We start from the raw sequence: 21,506 nt of genomic DNA, 5'->3' as shown, positions 1-21,506 counted from the left end.
TCATGAGTAAATAAAGAGTAGTGGAAGAGAAAACCTGTGACATTGGCAACAAATTGCTTCTAAATTGTGAAATTGCACTTTTCCTGAAAATATTAAAATTGCAATAATGGCACTTACGGCATTTTGTCATTAATGCCGGGCTTTAATCATATGATGTTAAGCACTCACCGTCACTGTTACAAAAAATTGACTGAAGATATTGGAGAGTAGCGGTCTCCGTGTTTAATAGTCCGCTTCCCACACCATCTCTTGATCCAATTCGACTGTGTACTTCAGTCGATTACAGCGTACACACGCGTCTGCTGTTTGGGTTGTAGAAATATTGCAAAACTTAGAACTCGTACTTGTAGTATGGGAGTTTTGTTGTTCCCAATTATCTTTTGATACATGTTATTCGGAGTTCGATTTCTGTTAAGACATGTTTTAAATTTCACTGAAGTGAAGCACAAAATAAGAACAGAAGAAATGATGCTGTACTATTATCATGGACTAGCTGACATGCATGTCCCTCGCACGGGAAGAACAGATTCGTGGAAAATATTTGAAAGGCATGTTTGAATTCCCTTCCCTCGCTTAAAGATATGTATTTGAATCAAAGTGAAATAAATGATATGACAAATAATATTTAAAAAAAAATATATCGACCCAAGCGCTGTATTCAAAAATACATTTCAGATGGTGCAGCCGTTACTCTTTATGGAAAATTTAATCCTCCTTCCCACACTTAGGATAAAGATTTCAATTAAAGTGTCATGATAAAATTCCGCTCGAGCCAAGTGCATATTATTTTTTTAAAATTAATATCAAAAGGTTCAAGCTTGATGATGAGAATGTTGACTTTTACATAGAAAAAAAATAAATAAATATAAATCCCCTCTTCGTAAGTTTCAAAGATGCTATGACACGAGTCACCTTATTCTTAAAAAGTCGTTTATACAGCAATGGCACCTAACGTGAAAAAGGTTTAAGATACTCTATTTTTGGCATATATTTTGAACCTGCCTTTTGTCCTCTTAAGATATAAATTTTAATCCAATAATAATAATAATAATAATAATAATAATAATAATGAAGAAGAAGAAGAAAACCTCGTTCGCGGTACGAATTGACTATATTCAAAAATTCATTTCGAACTGTTCGGCCGATTTTTTCATGTTGCGACTACAAAATCACTTTCATTTTTAAACTTAGCTACCTGTTACACAATAGCTTTCTAACATGAAGAGACCTATTAGAACGGTTACGTCCCAGCCCGTAATCCAACAAATTACTTAAACGATCACAAGTATCCTCATAATCTCATTCTAAAGATCAAATCGCTCAGTCACAATAATGGGAATTGAATTCCTAATATTTTAAATATGCCTACATATTATTATTATTATTATTATTATTATTATTATTATTATTATTATTATTATTATTATTATTATTATTATTATGTTCTCGTATCGAGTGCCTTAATTTGTCTTAGTGACTTATTGTCCTTAGCAGCGTTTGTGGCAGTTTCACCTCTTTGTTTACGACGGAGTTACTAATATCTTTGATTGACATTATATACACATGAGCAAAATTAGAAATGAACTGACAGTTTAAAACTACGTGTAATTTGTTCTAAGAAAGGAGTTTATGTCACGGGATTATTAAGACCCTTGAGAAGGGTGTCAGTTATAAACGTCGTGACAGTAATTCCAAGATGTTTGTAGAAAGAGGCAACAAACTTTAGATGTAGCGGCCTTGTAACATGTATTCAGAAGTGTTTGTCAGTAGAGGTAGGAGCATATCGCCCTTTTAGAAGCACGAAGTAATTTTTGTTTTCGTGGTATTTATTGGCGCGTCTTCGTTTCGTTATTATTTGTAAATAGTCTAGATTTGAAATTTTATTGCAAATGGATTATGTAAAGAATTCTTCATACTAAGTATTTAAAACTATGAACAACTGCCGGGATCATTCTAGTTTATAAAAGTTATAGTTGTCAGAGAAATTCAATAGTTAACAACTGCCAACGTCTTATAGTTCCAAAGTGCTATGTAGTGCATAGGTTAAGGTTTAGTTTGGTGCGAACCACTGTTGATCGGATTCTATGTCTCATTTTTCCCCTTTCTGTCTCATTCACAAACACAAAGTAAGAGTTTTCTTCTTTCGATATAGAAGGAAGAGGAAACAGTGGATGGTTCACGATGTGGCAAACAGGGTAGCACGTGAATCTTCAAATGTCAATTTATTTTATTTTGCTCCGAGTTTAATAAACTGACTTCGGCATCATTCAGGAATTTAATTACCGGCACACCATTACCAAAACAATAATTACTAGATATGCATTAATTGAAAATTTGGAGCGAAGCGATCGACCTTGATTGATTATTCATAGAATTATTTAATGCATCAATTGCTTTCGTGAACGAACACAACATGCAAATAGTTGAATTTGGCATACCAGCGAAAACCATCATAACTTTGAAAAATTGTGTTCGAAGGACAAAGCGAAAAAGGGCTTTGCTCTATTTCTAATGCTGAAAATTCTATTTTCCATTGTTTATCAACGAGAATTCGCACGTCAAATGCTCTTTTCCAAGGTTAAGTCTATGTGCATCCCGTTTTTCGGTGATTATTCTTCAATGGTATGTCCGATCTGGATATGCGACCCCTTATGACACTCAGCGTGCGTTCTCGAACCACAATGGAAAATTTGGTGTGGAACGGTTCAGGAATCTCGAAGGAGTATCCGGAAAAACGAACGCCTAAGTCAAGTAAAGGAGAGCTTCGCTCCAATTTAGTATTTTCTATTAATCCTTCATGATATCTAAAATAGTGAAGATTATTAGTAATATCATTCATCACACGAACGAAAGCAGAATTCACTTCGTTCCACACACCCCGTACTAATTTATACATTTATTGGTTCTAGTATCATTGATTCCAGTTATAAGAGACGACCATATTGAATCATAACATTGTTTCACCAAACATTCCAATGGAGCCATCACACAATCCGATTTACCTTCATGTACAGGTACATCGTACAATCATTTGGATTTTGGGCACTTTTTTCCATGACGTCAATGACAATAGTAACTCCGTTGAAAATAAAGAGGAACCGTTACATCTAGTGCTGCTAAGAAGGGCAATACGGACTCTGAGATAAGTTCAAGTACTCGACAGAACAAAATGTATCAGAAGATTTTCTTGTCTAAAATCATAAACGATTATTATTGCCTATTCCAGGGGCGGATCCAGGGGTGGGGGCGATCCCCCCCAGAAGAGGAAGCTTTCTTATTTTATATATATAAATAAAACCCATCCCAAAGTTTGGAGCCCTTAAAAATAGCAGTATCACAACCTACCGCCCCCCCCCCCCCCACCGAAGTCGGTCCCGGATCCGACCCTGGCCTATTCAGCTCAAAGGTTTACTGAAGGTCCATGACATCTCCTCTGTAATATTCACGACTATTAAAAGAGTTTAAGTACAATTTAATACATCTCCATACATCAAGAATAATTGTTAAGACACAATTATAATTCAGTTGAATGCTGTCTGCACAGAATTGAAATTTACATACAGACGTACCTGACTTGTAGAAAAGCTTCCACATTTCGGTTTGCTTCTGTATATAGCTCGAAATAAGGAAACATTTCATTATCAACTGTAGTTTCTTTGCCGAACAGAAAGTGTTCCCAAGTTTGTAATAGCTTCTTCTTCTTCGTTTGTTTTTCGTTTTTCTTTCTTTCCTCTTGTTCTTCTTCAAGCATTACTCGCAATGCCTGTTCCTCCGCTTTGTAATTCTTTAATCGTTCAGTCCAAAGTTTCTGAAGTCCCTCTGAAAATAAAGGGAAGAAAAATTAGGGTCCACGGGAAAATATTATAATATTTATCTTACAATGCACAAAGTGGGTGGAACTCAACTATAAAGACGACATATAAAAACAATTACAAAAGGTTTAGAACATAACATCCATTTTCAGCTCCGAGGCTACATGAATACCTACAATCCGAATTATAAGTATTTTTATCGCGAATCGACTAAAAAAACTTTATTACGGTGATACTACATATAGGAGAAGACCAGTCTGCTTTCTTCCATATATGCGAAGGAAAACGAATTCTTTCGTACTTAGTTCTAAGAAATCAACTTTCTGAATGTTCTTAAATTTCCATTACTGTTTCAATAATAGCATACAGCCATATTCTATACCTACATCGTTTTAATTATGTAGTCTAAATTAGCAAGTAACCAACTTTGGTTATGTTGTTGATTTGTTATCTTTTCTGTATATTAACAAAATTAAAAATTTAAATCGGCTGTTTTCTTCTTTTTCTACAGTATATTTAATTTTATTGTAGTATTGTATGGTAATAATTTTTTTTATTAAAAGAATTATTTTTTAAATACCAATTTACTTCTATGCTTACAAGCTTATAAATAAAAAGGCATCATTCCATGAACCTATATCTGGTAAAACTCAAAATACAATCCTTAAAAAATTAAAATTCAAGCGATGAAGGATATGGCAACATGGCAACATCTTTGGAGAATAGCTATTTGATTCAATAGGATAAATACTTAAAAAAATAAACTTTCAGTTTAACGTCCTATGATTATGCTCTTTAGGCTGTGTGGTAGTCCCCTCCCACAGAACTCTGCAGGTGACGTCACCCGAAAGGCTGGCAATACTGCTGTCCAGTCGGCGAGCCTACGAAGCGGCTATACTCGGCAAGCAGCGGGAGAGACCCGTTCACTTCGAACTCGACGGTGGCTGGAGCAGGCAGGAACTGGGAATCCGACGGTAGAGGAGCAAGTAGTGAACTCCTAGTGAAGAAGAAGTGGAAAACACGTGCTACACGGAGGGCAATCATAAGTATCACAGTTTATAGGATCAGTGGACGAATATTTTGGACAAATATTTAGTTTAATATTTTCGCAGTGTAAAATACTTTTTAAATTGTATATTTAAATATTGAGGCCCTCAGCCTAATAAATATTCTGAATTCAATCCGGTTGTTTTTGATCATCCACTTAGCTAATAGTAACATACCATTAGTTGTTAACTTTCCCTGCATGTGGTTTATCTGCGTTTTTGAGTACGTAACGAGGAAGCGTATTCCTGCTGTTGGCTATCTTGGCCGACAACGGTGAAAGTTTTACTCGTTGTAAAGGTTTGTTGGCCCCCAGATCATTTAATTTCGAATATTACTTCATATTTTTTTTAATTAATTGAGCCGGCGCCCACATAAGGGAGATGGATGATTAAGTTAAGTGAATGATGATGGGAGAGGTGGTGGAATGAGAATGTAAAAAGAAACAGGAATACCTCTAGCCCTTTGGGGATCCCGGCTTTTTGGGGTATTTTTTAGTCTTTCAGTCAAGCAGCTACTGCATCGTCACTATTTATCCTAGGCTCATGGTTCATACCTCATTCTCTTCAGAATGGAACCGCTTTCAAATGGTACCGCTTGCATGCTCATACCATATACTAGGAGAGGGAAAAATGATGTCAAAGGGAAAATTTCGGAGGGAATTTTTTTTTTCACACTTTGGGCCCCTCTGGAACGACCCTGTGTGAACGTAGAGATCTAAAAAAAATCTGATAAATAGTACTTGGTATACTGAATGTGTGTGCCAAATTTCAAGTTTCTATCTTGAATACTAAGGGCGGGATAAATTTTATCACGAATTCCCACAATGCCCCAAATTATTGCAAAACACCATGATATCAGGTAAAAAATTTCCTGAGACATCTCTATTTACCCTAGGACTATAATCCGCCAATCATTCTCTTCAGAATAGAACTGCCTTTCAGGCGGTACCATTCATGTGTCTCAATCATGTATCTAAGACGGGAAATTCCCGAAAAAGGTATTTTTTGGGTCTAAATATCCCTTTTTTCAACTTTTAGCCCCTCTGGACCCCCCCCCCCTGTTTTAACGCAGAAATCTGAAAAAAATCTGTTAAATACTACTCGGTGGACTGAATGTTTGTGCACAATTTTAATCTTCTAGGTGCAAAAATAAGCCCGCCAAAAAATATATATACCGACAATGTCCCATATTCCCCTATACAGAAGTATATTTTGATAAAAATTCCCTGACACATCCCTAATTACACTAGGACTATAATCCGCCAATCATTCTCTTCAGAATAGAACTGCCTTTCAGATGGTATGACTCACATGTCTCCATGTATTTAAGGCGGGAAAATCCCGAAGATAGGGATTTTTTGGTCTAAATATCCCTTTTTTCAACTTTTAGCCCCTCTGGACCCCCCCCCCCTGTTTTAACGCAGAAATCTGGAAAAATCTGGTAAATACTACTCGGTGGACTGAATGTTTGTGCAAAATTTCAATCTTCTACGTGCAAAAATAAGCCCGCTAAAAAATAATGAACATAGGCTTAATAAATGAAAATATATATTTTAGAATTATGACGTCATCACCTCCTATGTCTGGACGCAGGAAGGTGTGAAACCATACGTAACGTGTTCTACAATGCCTCTGGACTTGAAAAAAAAAAAAAAAAACGGACGAAAAAGCTCAAATAGGAGAGTTATAATGCAATGTACCATGAAACACCCGTATGGTACAAATTGTACCATGGGATGTCCAAAGGGCTAGAAAGCCCATGCACACGATGTTGTCCACCACAGCCAGGACTTTTTGAACTAGATTGTAAATGACACTGACGATGGTAGTCAGTGGAGCTAACGTAAAAACATTTCACTTCCGGACACCAGTATGATATTTTGCGCAAGGGCTTGTGTACATATCAAAGAGACACTCGATCAGAGGTCATGAGCCCCTGCAGTGACGTCATCAAAATGACCGCCGTGTCGAGAGACATAGGTCCGTTTAAATGATCATACCTTCATTACCAATTATGACACTGTGATGTTTCAACACACTATTTGAAAGATCTTGAATTACGCTACGAAAAAGCTTAAGTAACTTTTTTTCTATAACTCGAACAGTTAAGAAGTTATAGCAGCGAAAACTTGGAAGTGAGTGATACACCGATGAATGTTTCAGAAAAACGCTCTCTAAAACGATTTTGAAGAATTTTTTGTGACATTTGGGCAATATATTTTTAGGGATAACGAGACCCTGCTGAACATGAATCTGAACGTTTCCAAGTCGAATTTCGCTTTCTTATGGTTCAAAATGGTGGCAACATGGCTGCTGTATAAATTTGTTTTTAAAAATAACTACAAACATTGCCATGTGATATATCATTTCCTAGGTTTTCGGGACCAAGAAATCCATCTGTGAATTCCGAATTACAATCTGATTACCGAAGTGACACACACCACTATGACGATAGTAAAATGAAATGAAATCTGAATTTTACGTCCCACGATTATGCAGGCTAGGCTAAAGGATACGGCGATGATGAGAAATGAACTAAATGGTAGAATGAAGAAACTGGGAGGAACCGGGAAAACCCCGAGAAAACCCACGCACACGGTGTTTGAACACCACAAGCTCACTTGTGTGAGTTGGGATCGAACCAAGAACCCCAGCACCAGAGGTGAACGCTCTACCACTGAGCCACCGCGACCCCTCAAGGACTGGAAGAACAATCAGGATATAAGGACAATAAGAACAACAAGGATAAGTTTTTCAATAAGGACGTCATATTCTTTGCACAAATGATTAGCACAATTCTATCATCCATCCATGATCACAGTTTCTAAAAACGATAAGTTTCTTTGCAATGTGTTTGTTATTCTTACACTTTTTATGTAATATAATCATCTTTTTCAGCTACTATTTTTCTGGTTAGATTCTGCAGGTGCATATTCTTCGTCACTTCCTGATTTCATATTATCTACATCTACACAAACAAACGTTGCTTTGTAGCACGTTGGACAGAGACTTGCCAAGAATAAGTTTCACTGGTTGGTTTTTCTTCCTTTTCAAATAATCGGGTATCATTTTCACACTTTTTTTCCTTTCTTCCGAACTGTGTAATATTAAAGAGGATCGCAACATACTTGTCCAAAAAGATTATGATATTTGGCAAGTAACTTCTTTTCGTGATCCACACATAGTTTGTATTTCTTTTTTCTTCCTATTCTTAAATGTAAAAGCTGTTGATTAGCCTCACTTAATTTATTCATTGGAGTTAAACGTCTGTTCATTTTCCAATATGCATTCTTATGACAGTCCTCTTGAACACGTTGTCCGATAGAGCACTCCATTTTCATCTAACACACCCAATATCCAACACACAAATGTTCATCACAAAGCACAACATTGAACTGAGATCTTGCTATGAACTAGTTTCATCAGTATACGTGTTCAAACTTGCAATGACGTGCAGGTTATTTGGCTAATCAAATGTGCTTGTTAGGACTTGCTTTTTGTTCATGTTTTTTTAGTAACGCGGTATTTTATTATTTTAGTGGTATTTAATTCTATTTTTCTATTTTCACGTATTGTACGTGTTATAGCTGAAAGAAATACATGCCACTGCATTGTATCTAGACATCATTTTATACGAAATTTTCCAGCGTCATAGTTTGTACACCTGCCAATTCTAAAACTTAGTTTTTTTTAATTGTAAGTACATTATGAATTAAAGGCCATTTAGCGTAAATTTCAGAATTTTCGCACTTCCCTCATCAGATATTCAAAAAAATGAAATGAAATCTTTGAGTTTTACGTCCCACGATTATGCCGGTTAGGGTAAAGGAGACGGTGATGATGAGTAATGAATGAAATGGTGGAATGAAGAAAGTGGGAGGAGAATGGAGAAATATTATTGATAAATACAGAAAAATGTATGTGAATTAATGTATTCAAAGGTTGTTTGCTCCTTGTTGTTTCTTTCTGGTAGAATGTTGTTTTCCCATTGGTCAGTTCAGATAGATTTCCACGCTTCTGATTGGCTGTTTGAACGGGCCAATGAGAGAGCAGATAGGGAGATTAATATTGTATATATACTTGAGTAATTTTTTGTATCACTCAGTGTACGTCTGATGAGGATCTTGACTAGAAGATCGAAACGTCACGTGCAAATGTGTTTTTATATTAAATAAGTGCAGTCTTGTTCAGCAGTGTGTTTATTTTTCTGATTTTATTTGTAAGACGTATGACTATGATTGTGTGTCAGTTCAATTTGGGACGTCATAGGTAAGTTCCAGATGGACGGACCATTGTGAGGTGCGTAAGTGCATTTCGAACAACAGGTTCTGTTTGCAATGGCAAACCGGGAAGAAGTGAAAGAACTGTGCGGACACCAGAAGCCGTGGAAAATATTCGTGCTGCAATATTGCGTAGCACAAAAAGATCTGCTCATCGCCATTAGCAAACTGTGCACATGTCCAATCGCTCATTCAGGAGAATATTGCACGAAGATTTCCATTTTCACTCATATAAGCTGCAGATTGTTCAGGAAATTAGGCCTCGCGATTGGGTTTCACGAGAAACATTCTGCTCAACCATGCGTGATCTTCGCCAAAATCCACAAATGTTGCACACCATCCTGATGTCAGATGAAGCTCATTTTGAGTTATGTGGTTCATGAATAAACAGAATATGCGTTATCGGAGTGATGTAAACCCGCATGAACTGCACATCAAGCCCTTGCACAGTTCTCGTGTCACAGTGTGATGTGGAGTTGCTTCCTTTGGGATTATTGGCCCTTACTTCTTTGAGGGTGACAGCAGTGTGGCTGTAACTGTCACCAGTGAACGCTACCTAAAGATGCTGCAAGACTTCGTTCTTCCCCAATTAGGTATGGTCAATGTGGATGCGGAACAATTATGGTTTCAACAAGACGGAGCGACCTCGCATACAGCCAGAATTTGCATGGATTTCTTGCGACAGACATTTCCAGGTAGAGTAATTTCCCGTTTTGAAGACATTTCCTGACCGCCTCGCTCACCTGATCTTTCATGTGCAGACTTTTTATTTGGGGCTACCTGAAGCAAGAAGTGTTCCAAACACGTTGTGCCACCATTCCTGAGTTGAAGGATCGCATCAGAACTGCCGTCGGCAATGTCCCAGGGAATACGTTACGCCGAGTTATGGAAAGCTTCCAACGCCGCCTAGATGAATGTGATGTGCAGAGGGGGCATCATTTGACAGGAGTCATATTCAAAAAGTAATCCATGGAATGGACAATGACTTAAACATTAGTAAATGGCATACCTTTAACTATTAATTGACATAAGAGGTAATAAATAAATTACAGTTACTGCCTGATGGTGTGTTTTTAATATCCTACTATGAGCGCTGCCGCACCCTGTATTTCACATGCATCCTTATGTTCTCATGATTTACCACACGTCGTATTGGAAATACGGCCGCTGTGGATGTACAGAATGGAAACCGATATTTCTAATTATACCATTAAGCTCACAAAACATGTGCAAATATGTGTGCAAATTATTAGAATTTTAAAAAATGGTAGTGCAACCAATTTGTGGTAAATTGTGCGATTTTCGATGGAATAACCCATTAGCAACGTGACCCTTTACCAGTCATACTGACGAGGAGGCGAGTTATGTCTCGTAACCATATGTGAAAACAAGCTTTAATGGACTTAAGGTAAGATTTTTTTTATTTATTTGTTTCAAAACAAACCGTTAATGTCGAATTTTCGCTGACACCTTTTCGCATTATCAGAAGTAAAGAATTAAGTGGGGATAGAATGTACAGGATTAATCATACATGAAAGAAACACATACAAAAAATAAATAAATAAGTTTTACAAAAACGGAAATATTTACCCTGGTGAACAACAACTTCCGAGGCTATACAATCTTAAATCTTTGTGCCTCTTCTTTTGTGACTGGTAAAGACCGTGAAGGTTTCAATGTTATTCCAACATCCCCCATGTCGGAATTCTGATTCCTTCGTTCAAATGAAAAAACTAACATTACATTTGTCCTTAATTAGAAATTACATTTCCACACTCGTAACAAAACTTGCATATTTTACCTGTAACTTGCTCAAAAGCACTGTCTCTTTGCGACGAACGAGGCAATCCTTTCCTTTCAGCTGCCTGAGCTCTAATTTGTCGAAGTTTTATCAAACCAGAAAGTACAGCAAGGAATTTGTTAGCTTCAGTTTTTCTTTTAGTCACTGCCCCAAGAACTAAATCTGCCTCTTTCTTCACAGCTTCTTTCTGAAATAAAATAAGTCATTTATAATAACTACTTGATTTAACAGGACTCATAATTTTAGGTGTTTTAAGGTTAAGTACGTTTTAATGATCAAGGAATTTATATTTATTCAAAGATTACAAATACCACTAACGCTCATAATATAAATGGTTTTATTAGAAGTAAAGAAACTGCGGCATTTATTTACTCCAAGGCTGATGCAAAATAAGCAGGAGTTCTACTTATTTCACTTTTGTGGCTATTACGAAATATTACAGAGATAACACACTTAAGCAACATGACTTCGTTTCTCTTTATCACTATGCGACATGAGTACTTCAGTCAGCCGTGAGTACCAAAGACTGCCTGTCACTGCCGTAAAAACTCAAGATCTTTAATCTGTGCATCCATGCAATGGGAATACCATACTAGTTATTCTCTGATTCCTCTTACTTCTGAACGGTAATGAACAAAAATATGTGTAACCTTCCGCTATTCAGAAATCTGATTTGTAACTGATGCTTCACTCCATCGCCACAGAGTTAGAGCAAATTATATGGTTGTTTTTTGACAAAGTTTGAATCGGCAACAGGAAGTGCTTTGTACAACAGTGATTTTTAAATATTTGTGAGTATCGAATGATTATAGCAATCAATGTGTTAAGCACGTATGCTTCACATTAGTGCGTAAACGACACCTCTTATTATTTCACATTATTCGCGGCACCAGGAGTCAGCCACCTTCCCAACATATAAGCAGAACACACACTTGCACAGTTAAACCAGAAGTTTATCACTATGCATGCTTAAACGAAATACTTTTATGTTTTGTTTTATTAAGTTTATTTTATTCCAGTATTATTACGGAACTTGCTAATTTGTTGGAGTCTCTCATTATAATGTCACGTCCCTATGGTTGTTTCGGAGTTAAATTACACTTCTGCTGATGAACTATTTTGGGCACATACTCCGTAATTCAATAGCAAATCAGCTTGTTTTAGATATACGTAAGTTTGTTTAGGGTCATTTAGAAATAAAGCGATAATAGACTCTAAATCTATCAACCATCTAGAATAAACAATCTTAACACACAATATAACCATAATACTAAAATACGATATACAAAAACAAACCAAAGTGCGATCGACATTAGGCTCTCGTCCTCGCAAAAAAACTTTATTATATATATATGTTTGATGAAAGTGACTTCAATTAGGCACCACTGATATAGTATCCTTTTGATAGTCTGGACCGATTTGCAACGAAAGTGAAAATTCTTATTTATGTGTATCTTATAAAGTACTATGAGAATTGTCTTTTGCGTTCTCTTACATGGTTTCGAGGATAAGATGCAAATTTTCACTTCATCTTATAAGGATCAAAATCCATTTCTGATTGGACAGATCACGGCAGTACGCCCTCAACCAGCCAGTCACAAGCTTTCTTACTGTTGAGCAGACATCCACGCTGTTCGCCAGAAGCTATCGAAGATTGAACTTCGTCCAAACATACAGTTCAATGAAACATCATTCAAGTTTTAGAAATATCGTAAGACATGCCGAAGGCAAACTGTACTTTAAAACAATCTTATAATCTATCTATATAAAATATATTGTAGCTATTACTGAAGAACAGCGCATCAGCAAGTTTCATTCATAGCCGTTTCCAGAAGCAAATTCTCTGTGAAGGCTTGTAGTAATGAAATAGGTCGCGGGACATATTTCCTACTGGCATGGCAGATACTACGACAGATACTAGTACATCTCTGTCACTCGTACACACACACACACACAAAAAAAAAAAAAAAAAAAAAATTGTCATATTAGTTATTGATAGCCCGGACGTAAGCAAACATGTTGCTACCAATTATTATTCAAATTTTCTCCCAAGTGTGAATAATGATTCGGAAAACATGTTATGTTATCGAGGTACGAGAGATGATTAGGAGCAGTACATCAAATTTCTATCTTGCGTTACAAGATTAGCAAGCGTTGTTCAAGGTTAGTTCAAGGGCTGATAAATTTTTAAATTAAGATTCAGCGATATCACTTATCCTCTCGAACCAACGATCGCAAAATATAGAAGTAGACATAATAACAAGTATAGCACATTGTTGAGATGCTAGAACTGATGAAAAACCCGTAAATTGCTCCGTAACTATTTTGGAAGAAGGAGAAAATTCAATCCTGTCACCAGCAATGTCAACAGTCATATTTACTGTCGCTGAAATATTATAACAATTCTCACAAAATTGAACATATCGCGTGCCAATTCCTAGGGTGAAAGAAGAATATGCGGTGTTCCAAATAGGAAAGAAACCAACATGTTGAGAGTTCACCCTGACTACCATTCATCAATCCATCTATAGCTGTGACACTCATAGCAAGGTGTATATGAGAAAAGCACTCGGGTGAAAGTGCACAGAAGAATAGGATTTATTAATGTAAAATATTTCAATGGGACGATAGTTGTACTTCTTGTTACTTGATATTATTTGAGCATGAGGTTTTATAAATAAAAAATCTTTCACGACTGATGATCTTAATATGTTTTGGAAGTCAGATGTTTCCTTCAAAAAGATTATCACTGATATTCAAAAACTACAACTGGCTTCTATCCTTGTTGTCGATTTGTGCACCTTTCCGATCATTTCCCATGGCATTTCCTCTTTTTGCTAGTAACATCAACTCCCTTATAAACCAGGAAAGCGTAAAAATCCGAGCCATCATTGAACACTAGAAGCCAAAAAACTGGGAAGTTATACATACCACTCAAGGAATAAAACCAAAAATGGACTTTCGATTTGACTGATTTAAAACCGCCGAACCCGAAACTTCATGGAGAATTGTCGGATTGTTCGTCAGTTAATGAAGTATCCGTCACGGAAGAATCTATTTCCCAATGCATTGGCTGCAAGATATTCCCGATTCTAAATCATTCAAGAAGATTGAAGATCATCTGCAAAAAATAAGCTACACTATCTGCATAGTGACAAAGAGAAAACTGTACTATTTTGTACATTTTTCTACGAAGCCAAATCATTTCTGAAAATTTCCAACACCCTTGAACTTCAGCGAGTTATCCTAAACGCTTAGGCTAATCGTGTATAGAATGAAAAAAAAAAAAAGAAAAAAAGAAAAAAGAAAAAGAAAGAAAGAAAAGACTTGGATGATGTTGGTTAATGCATCTTCTTTGAACTCCATTGCCGCTTTCTATATCTGAGTTGACTATTTGGTTAAAAGAGAGCACTCTCTAATATAAAACCCCAGTGTGGCAATTAGAAAATGAGACTGATTCTTTTGCTGCGAAGTTAGTTTTGGTTTTCATAGTGGTAACTCTAGTGTGTGACCTTGGAAACACGTGCAGGAATGTCCAGATTGCTCGTTAGCCATTCTCGCCAATATGAAGCGTGACACAGCTAAATTGACTGTTACTGTGATACTTCACAATAATGGAACTAAGAGTAAATATTAAATTGTGTGCGTGCTTACGAAAAACTCCAACGGAAATCTGAGATATTGAAAAAGGATTATGAGGACAATTGCCTATCTTGCTGGCACATTTTGAATGCATAAGAGGTTTCGTGCTGGCAGAGACTTTGTGGAAGATCACAAGCGCCCAGGTCCAAGCGGGTCTGCCAGAACAGATAAAATCATTGACAAAGTTCGAGATATCAATCTGAACGACCAAAATGCAAGTCTTAGGGTAATATTAGAACTCATGGAGGTGGATAAGGAGACTGCCAAATAGAGGATTTAAAGAAACAGAAGTTCTGTGCACGATTTGTACTTCATCCTCAGCACACAAACAAGTAACTGTGACTTTAGTCCAACAATGTGTTTGTGTTACCATACCCTGCATACTTGCCAGACATATCCCCCTGTGATATTTTTCTTTTCCCTAAATTCAAAATACACTGAAGGGTTGTTAGTTTTTTGACGATGTTTTCACCAACAAGAACCTTGAACACAGTGTGAACAAAAGATGTTGCTGCTTTGAATAAGCAGAGGTAATTTGATTCTACTTGTTATTCAGTTCTCTTTTAAGGTTCCAGTCTCTCTTCTAAATTGCTCCACTGGGTGCATGTGATGCCCTAGTGATATTTGTTCATGAAAAATATCTTTAGTTATTTGGAATTTAGCGATCTAACTTGGACTTAAAACTCAGCATGGAATTGAACTACGTTTGCTCCCGCCAGGAACTGAACCCAGGTCCCCCCAACAAGGGTACGTATGCTAACCATGTGCCCTGAGAGAGCTCCGTTAAAGAAAAATAAAGACGAACAAGATCTTACTCTTTTCACTTGTTCTATTTTCTCTTGTATCCCATCCCTCCACATGTCTATTTGCTGATGTAACTTCATTCGTCGTTTCTCAGCTAACAATTTGGTATTCTGAAACTCGAACTTCTTTCTCTTCTGACGAGATCTCTTTTTCTTTCTGGTTTTCATAATTATCTTCAATTGTTCTAGATCAGCATTCTCTTTGATTTTATTCAACTCCCACTGAATAAACCTCTACAAGAAAGAAAAAAATGTACAACATTTACATATTTCACAAATACTTTTGTGCAATGCCATTCTACACCCTCATAAATACTTTCTACGTAAAAGTCATGAAAAAGTATACATTAATATATCTTTCTAAAGATCATTATGTTGTATTTATTTAAATTACTTATATTTACTAAGTACCAATAAAGTAGTACAGCCAAGAAAAACACATGCACAGACACACAACTGCTCGCTGGACTAGCAAGTATTCGAACTTCAATCTCCCGCTTGCTAGGCGCAGCTCTAACCAATCTATTACTGCTTCTGTCAACTGAGTGCTCTATACGGATAAGAGAAATAAAGCACAAAAACTGTTCGTGTTACTAGTAGCTCAATACGTCACGGCAAACTCCCCGAGAGGCAGAGAGTGGTACTCGAACCACAATCAGTTCAGCGGCTATATTTTTCTGTGTAATTGCATAGTTGTATTATACCTTCAGGTACCTAAATAGAGCGTAACTATCGGAAACTTGCTCCCATTTGTTGGCAATGATGTCCAATAAAAACATTAAAAAATAAATAAATAATAATAATAATAAAACACTGTTGAGTTGAGTTGATTTTAGTTTAGCGTCCCTGTCAGCAGCGAGGCTATATGAGACGTGGTCCTACTGATTAACGTGGAATCCGAACCACATGAGCTCCCGCCGGGAATCGAACCCGGGTCTCCCACGCCAAAGGCGCGTACGCTAACCGCTTAGCCACGAGGGAGCTCTAAAAACACTGTCATGGAATGGAATTCAAGGGTGGACTTAGACGTTTCGCATTAAAGAAAGTATATTACAATTACGAGAAAACTGTTATTGAAAAAACACATGCAAAATTGGTAAGAGGGGGCACGATGGCTCAGTGGTAGAACACTTACCTCTCGTGTGTGGTTCCTAGTTCGATCCCTGGCCAAGAAAGTTTGTGCTGGGCAACACGGCGTCCGTAGGTTTACTCGGGGTACTCCCGTTTCCTCCCAGTTCCTCATTCCATCAATTCTTGTAGCATCATTCACCTGCTTTAATCATCGTCTCCCTTAGTCTAAAGGGCATAATTATTGGACGTTAAAATGAAATATTTCATTTTCATTTCAAAAATGAAATATTTCATTTTAAACACAACATAAAAATCAACTGACGTAATATCTGCCACAAGTTACATCCTGGGGTCAAAGATTAATTAATGAATTAAATAAAACAAACTTTCGTATCAGAGAGAAGCGCTTCATCACTGTGTCCCCATGTGCCTTAATGGCCAATAAGAAACAAACAAATGATATGAGAACGCTCGAGTGTCGTTTGCGAAAGTGCAATTTTTTAAAACTATTTTGTAAACTTACTGGTTCCTTATTTAGTTTAATCCAATTCAAATACAATGGATGTACAGCAAATGACATCCCACCCATCTTACTTCCAAAACAATTGAACTTTTCAATACGCAATAGAATCGGAACACAATTACAGAGACCCGACATCTCAAACTAGAAACAGTCTTTGCTGCTGAATTTCGTACTCACTCCTCTAAGAAATATATCTGACTCTGTCTTCCAATGTGAATTAGTCCAATGTACAATCCGAAACTCAATTTGTTAGCTTATGAAAATTCTTTATAGTTCCTGCAATCAGCAAACGCGCTCTTAATCGAACGTCCTATTAAATGCAGTCGATTACTTATGCTTAAGGAATACAGCGAACACCACCATGTTGATGGTAGTTCAGTAGCAAGCTGAAGCCGAGGATTTGATTAGCTGACAGACCCACATAGATTATGTTATTTAGTAAGAGAGAGGGCAGGTAACTACTATTGTCTAGAAAATTACACTGTATCGTCACAAAATATTATGTTCAAGATTTCATGTCTTTTACAACAATGTTACAAACAAAATAAGAATTTTTACCTTTTGCTGAGTTGTCGTTCTATCTTCTACCCAATATTTCACTCCCGTTTGCTACTTTGAGCTTACTCAAGGAAGTGATTTCCCTGAGATCAAATCTTCAACTAGGTTAACATTCCACAAACATCGTTGCTACAGAGATATGCCTATGAATCCTATTTCATCAGAACAAAAATTAGATTTAGATGAAGGCAGTCTTGATAAACAATGGGACTACATCATTAATATCTAACAAAAAATAAAAATTATGTAACGATGTCTCGGAGTATTCAAATTTATGTACGTGTCTAACAACTTTTATTAATCACGAAATATCGGGAGTTGACAACATAAAAAAAAAAAAAAAAATGAAGTTCGTATTGTCTTAGGACTTCGTAGTGATTTATGATTATTATTTTTCACAGTGGTCCCCCCCCCCCAAAAAAAAAAATATTTAATGCAAATATAGAACTACAAAGAACGTTTCGTAATTAGCAGCATACAGCAGAATAAAACAAGAATGAAATTCAAAATTTGACCTCAGGAAATTCGTTCCCTCGAAGAACTCAGAGGAGCAAACACAAATGAAATATTGTACAGAAAATAAAACGACAACGAAACAAAAGCAAATGCCTTTATTTCACTTACATAAACTCACATTTTAATTGCTGTATTTTCTTCATATTGTCCATTGCTGAGTAAATTTAACTCAACTATTAGCGAAGTGTATATTTAATTGAAATCTTTTACCTTTTTCAATTCAGCTTCCTTCAGAAGTCTCTCCCACTCAACTTCGCTTAGACTTTCACAGCCGTCTTGAAGACTTTTAAAAATACTTTTCAGATCATGTAGAAGAATCAGAGATCTACGAAGACAGTCTTTTACCTCCCATAACTATTTAAAAAATTAAGGAACATGTTTTTAAATCACATACATAAAGAAATAACAGATAACACAAAAAAAATTTAGTAAAGATCATACAAAACTATCATTTAATAACTCTCAGCACACTCAGAATTTGCATTCATCTCAGATTTCAACTATCGGTTTAACTTTCTAATTTACTAGTAGACAAGCAAACCGGTGTAAGCTAACTAAAGAATTGCTATCTGAGCTAGTGAAGAAACTTTATAAGACATCTTCAAATAATTTAGTAAACAAACGAAAAAGCAATACTTTAATGGAATTTCTCAATATTTCTTCAAATTCAATAAAATCAGAAAATAAAACAATGAGAAAGTTTTCAAAATAGCGTGTAAACGCATATGCAAAAGTTATGGGGAGCGAACATTACAGTTGCCCATGCCAATTCCCTGACCTCCAGTTCTTGTACCGATTTTTTTTTTCTTTCTTTCAGTTACTGCCATAGATCCTAATTGTTATCACAATAAAACAAATTCATTACGTTATACATATTATACAACATATTAAAAAGTAACAAGAATTTTAGAAATGATCCAAAAAAAAAAAAAAAAAAAAATCAAAAGATTGCAATCTTGGCTGTTAATTAGTTTCTTGAATCAGGAGTTGCAAAATTTTTGAACGGCCCCAAAATCGAGTTTTCGTATTTTTTACGGAATAGCATATCATACTGAGTTAAGTGATAGTTTGGGCTTGGCTACACGGGCTATATGTAGTTCTCCAGATATAAGACATAAAAGAAAATTTTTGCGTGAAACATATTGGATCTTTTGATCCAAAAAGAACTTACATGATATTGAGTAAGTAGGAACACTACTTGAAAGCTTTTAACAATAATAGCTATGATTACTTGTTTCAGTTACTTAGATTGACTGCTTTAAAATTTTGATTTCACTATCAATTTCTTCTGATTCCAATCGTTGTTTTTTCTTAAGTCATCTCTCATTTTTTCTAATTCTTTTAACTTAGCCATTTTCCTTCGTTTAAGTACTACCTGAGACCTCTCATTTTCTCTTTCTTTTCCTCCAAAGCCGAATTGTATCTTGTTCTCACACATTTTACAGAAATTAAGAGTTCTGGATCTGAAACATTGAGACATCTAATTCCACCTATGTAGGCCAAATAATCTATCAGTTGTCGTTGGCTACTGAAGGAGCCTCTTGCAAATTTTCTACCAATAAACTTTTGTTAATAGAAATACCAGACTCTACACTTGCGTTTTCATGTGAAATAATCCATGTCATTTTCACAAGACTCCACAAGTGTTTGAATTCACTTTTGCCACTTAGAACTGATTTATAAAACTCGTCAAGATTTGTTTTACTTCCATCTGAATTAAAATAAGACGCCAACACACTTTTAGACGGCTGAAGAAAAGATTCGAACTCTTTCTGAACTAACTCTGCTTTAACATCAACACGAAACGACTGATGGAGTATTTCCACACTTCGTCATCCTTATCCGGGCAATTTTAGGTTTATGCAAGAAAACCTCAGAATCAAAGCATGAAATGGCACGAGTAAGAGGATATCTAAGAGGACATTTTTCGAGTAGTTTTTCCTTAGTGCCTATAAAAAATATTCGACAATCACTGAAGAAACTGCACTTGTCTACACCTTTAAGCTTCCTAATGCATTGTTTTTCTGCCCCGAATCCTATATCTACGTTCTTTGAGGCTTTCAGATTACTTTTAATTTCTAGAACTTGCCCTCAGTCTTCTTCATTGGACATCGGCATTTAAATGTTATCACATATTCTAAAAAATGTTTACAGTCTATTACGGTATGAAAAAGCATTGAATAGTAGCAAATTACCTTCATTTATTTAACAGTACTTCTACACTATTATGTTCACAGCAGAAAGAAATCCCACCATTTATAACGTGAAGTGTAACAAATTAAAATATCTTCATAAATTATTTTCTTAATATTAGAAATAATGTTGTGTAAATAAAGTTTACATACTATAAATACAACTCGTAAAACTCAACGAAAATCATTTATTTCTAGTGCTTCTTTCAACAAATAATGACTGAATTATTGTGGCTTATCTTCACAAATCAGTAAGATGGACAATAGTTTCATTTCCTGAGAAAAATCCCCAATTTTCCCTGATTTCCAGGTTAAGTACTATTTTCCCTGACATTTGACCTTCGTTTCATTTTCTGACTTCTTCGTTTTCCAGATTTGTAAGAACTCTGGATCAAGCTTCACAACTCGGCGTGAATACTATAGTAAGGCATCCTATGTTAAATGAAAAATAATGTTGCCAGTTCAACAGGCTTTTCCCTTAGGTCCACGCTATCAATACAGCGTTGATGGGAAACGGATTCGAAATGATGTTTCATTTTCGCATGCCCTTACATTCCGTTCTAATGATCTGTTGAAGCGGAAACATAATTTTCTAATTGACGCGTTAGCGTTTTCGTACTTGTTATAGTAAGAAACTCAACGAAAAAGACAACTGAAACTGAGTGACTGAAAGATTTATATTTTATTTTATTTAAAAATACTTTGTCTGACCAGCAATCCGGATTTTCAACAGAACTTGATCGAAAATTGTTCATCAATTAGAACGTATGTTTGGTTAAGGAACTGGAAAAATTGTCTCTGCTAAATTTGCGATGAAAATGAAAGCCAGAAGAGAAATTACAAATGATTACGTTAATTACAAATAATAAAACTTCCATGAGAAGTAAAAGTAGAGAAATGCTTAGATTCTCTTCCAAAACTTTCTCTTTAAACGCAAGCAACATTCGTTGGTGAAAATTATTCACCCAAAAATTCTTCCACCTATCAGTTAGAATCTTTCTCATATGCAACATAATATCCTATGCTTGTGTTTTATGATTTAAAATTAAATATCTATCTATCTATCTGAATTTTTGAAAGTTCAATCCCGAAGGAAGAAATAATCTTATCATATACTTATTCTTAACCGTTGGATGTAAAGGTGCAAAATTTGATACACAGAAGTTTTGAAACATTGAATAGAAATGAAATCTTTGAGTTTTACGTCCCACGGTTATGCCGGCAAGGCTAAAGGAGACAATTATGATGATAAGAAAAAATTG

General features: G+C 35.9%; 1 protein-coding gene across 4 annotated transcripts in view; it reads right to left on the bottom strand.

The window, feature by feature from the left end:
• The window catches only part of LOC145666425 (uncharacterized), a 32,908-nt gene that overhangs the window by 8,320 nt on the left and 3,082 nt on the right, over positions 1 to 21,506 (bottom strand). For 2 of the 4 annotated variants that reach the window (XR_014127743.1, XM_081733640.1), the window contains exons 2-6: positions 18,263 to 18,406; positions 16,520 to 16,654; positions 15,397 to 15,618; positions 10,940 to 11,126; positions 3,570 to 3,819 (exon numbers count right to left, since the gene is read on the bottom strand). Coding sequence is in view for 3 of the 4 variants with exons in the window: in XM_081733640.1 (XP_081589766.1) it covers positions 3,570 to 3,819; positions 10,940 to 11,126; positions 15,397 to 15,618; positions 16,520 to 16,654; positions 18,263 to 18,406 (938 nt within the window). In the remaining variant the exon portion in view is untranslated. The remainder of the gene's footprint in view (positions 1 to 3,569; positions 3,820 to 10,939; positions 11,127 to 15,396; positions 15,619 to 16,519; positions 16,655 to 18,262; positions 18,407 to 21,506) is intronic. The other 2 variants (XM_081733641.1, XM_081733642.1) reach the window with 2 other exon arrangements.

Source organism: Thermobia domestica, chromosome 12 (assembly GCF_964235325.1).
Source record: "Thermobia domestica chromosome 12, izTheDome1.hap1.1, whole genome shotgun sequence".
Classification (NCBI taxonomy): domain Eukaryota; kingdom Metazoa; phylum Arthropoda; class Insecta; order Zygentoma; family Lepismatidae; genus Thermobia; species Thermobia domestica.
This window is presented reverse-complemented; position numbering and strand designations above follow the sequence as displayed.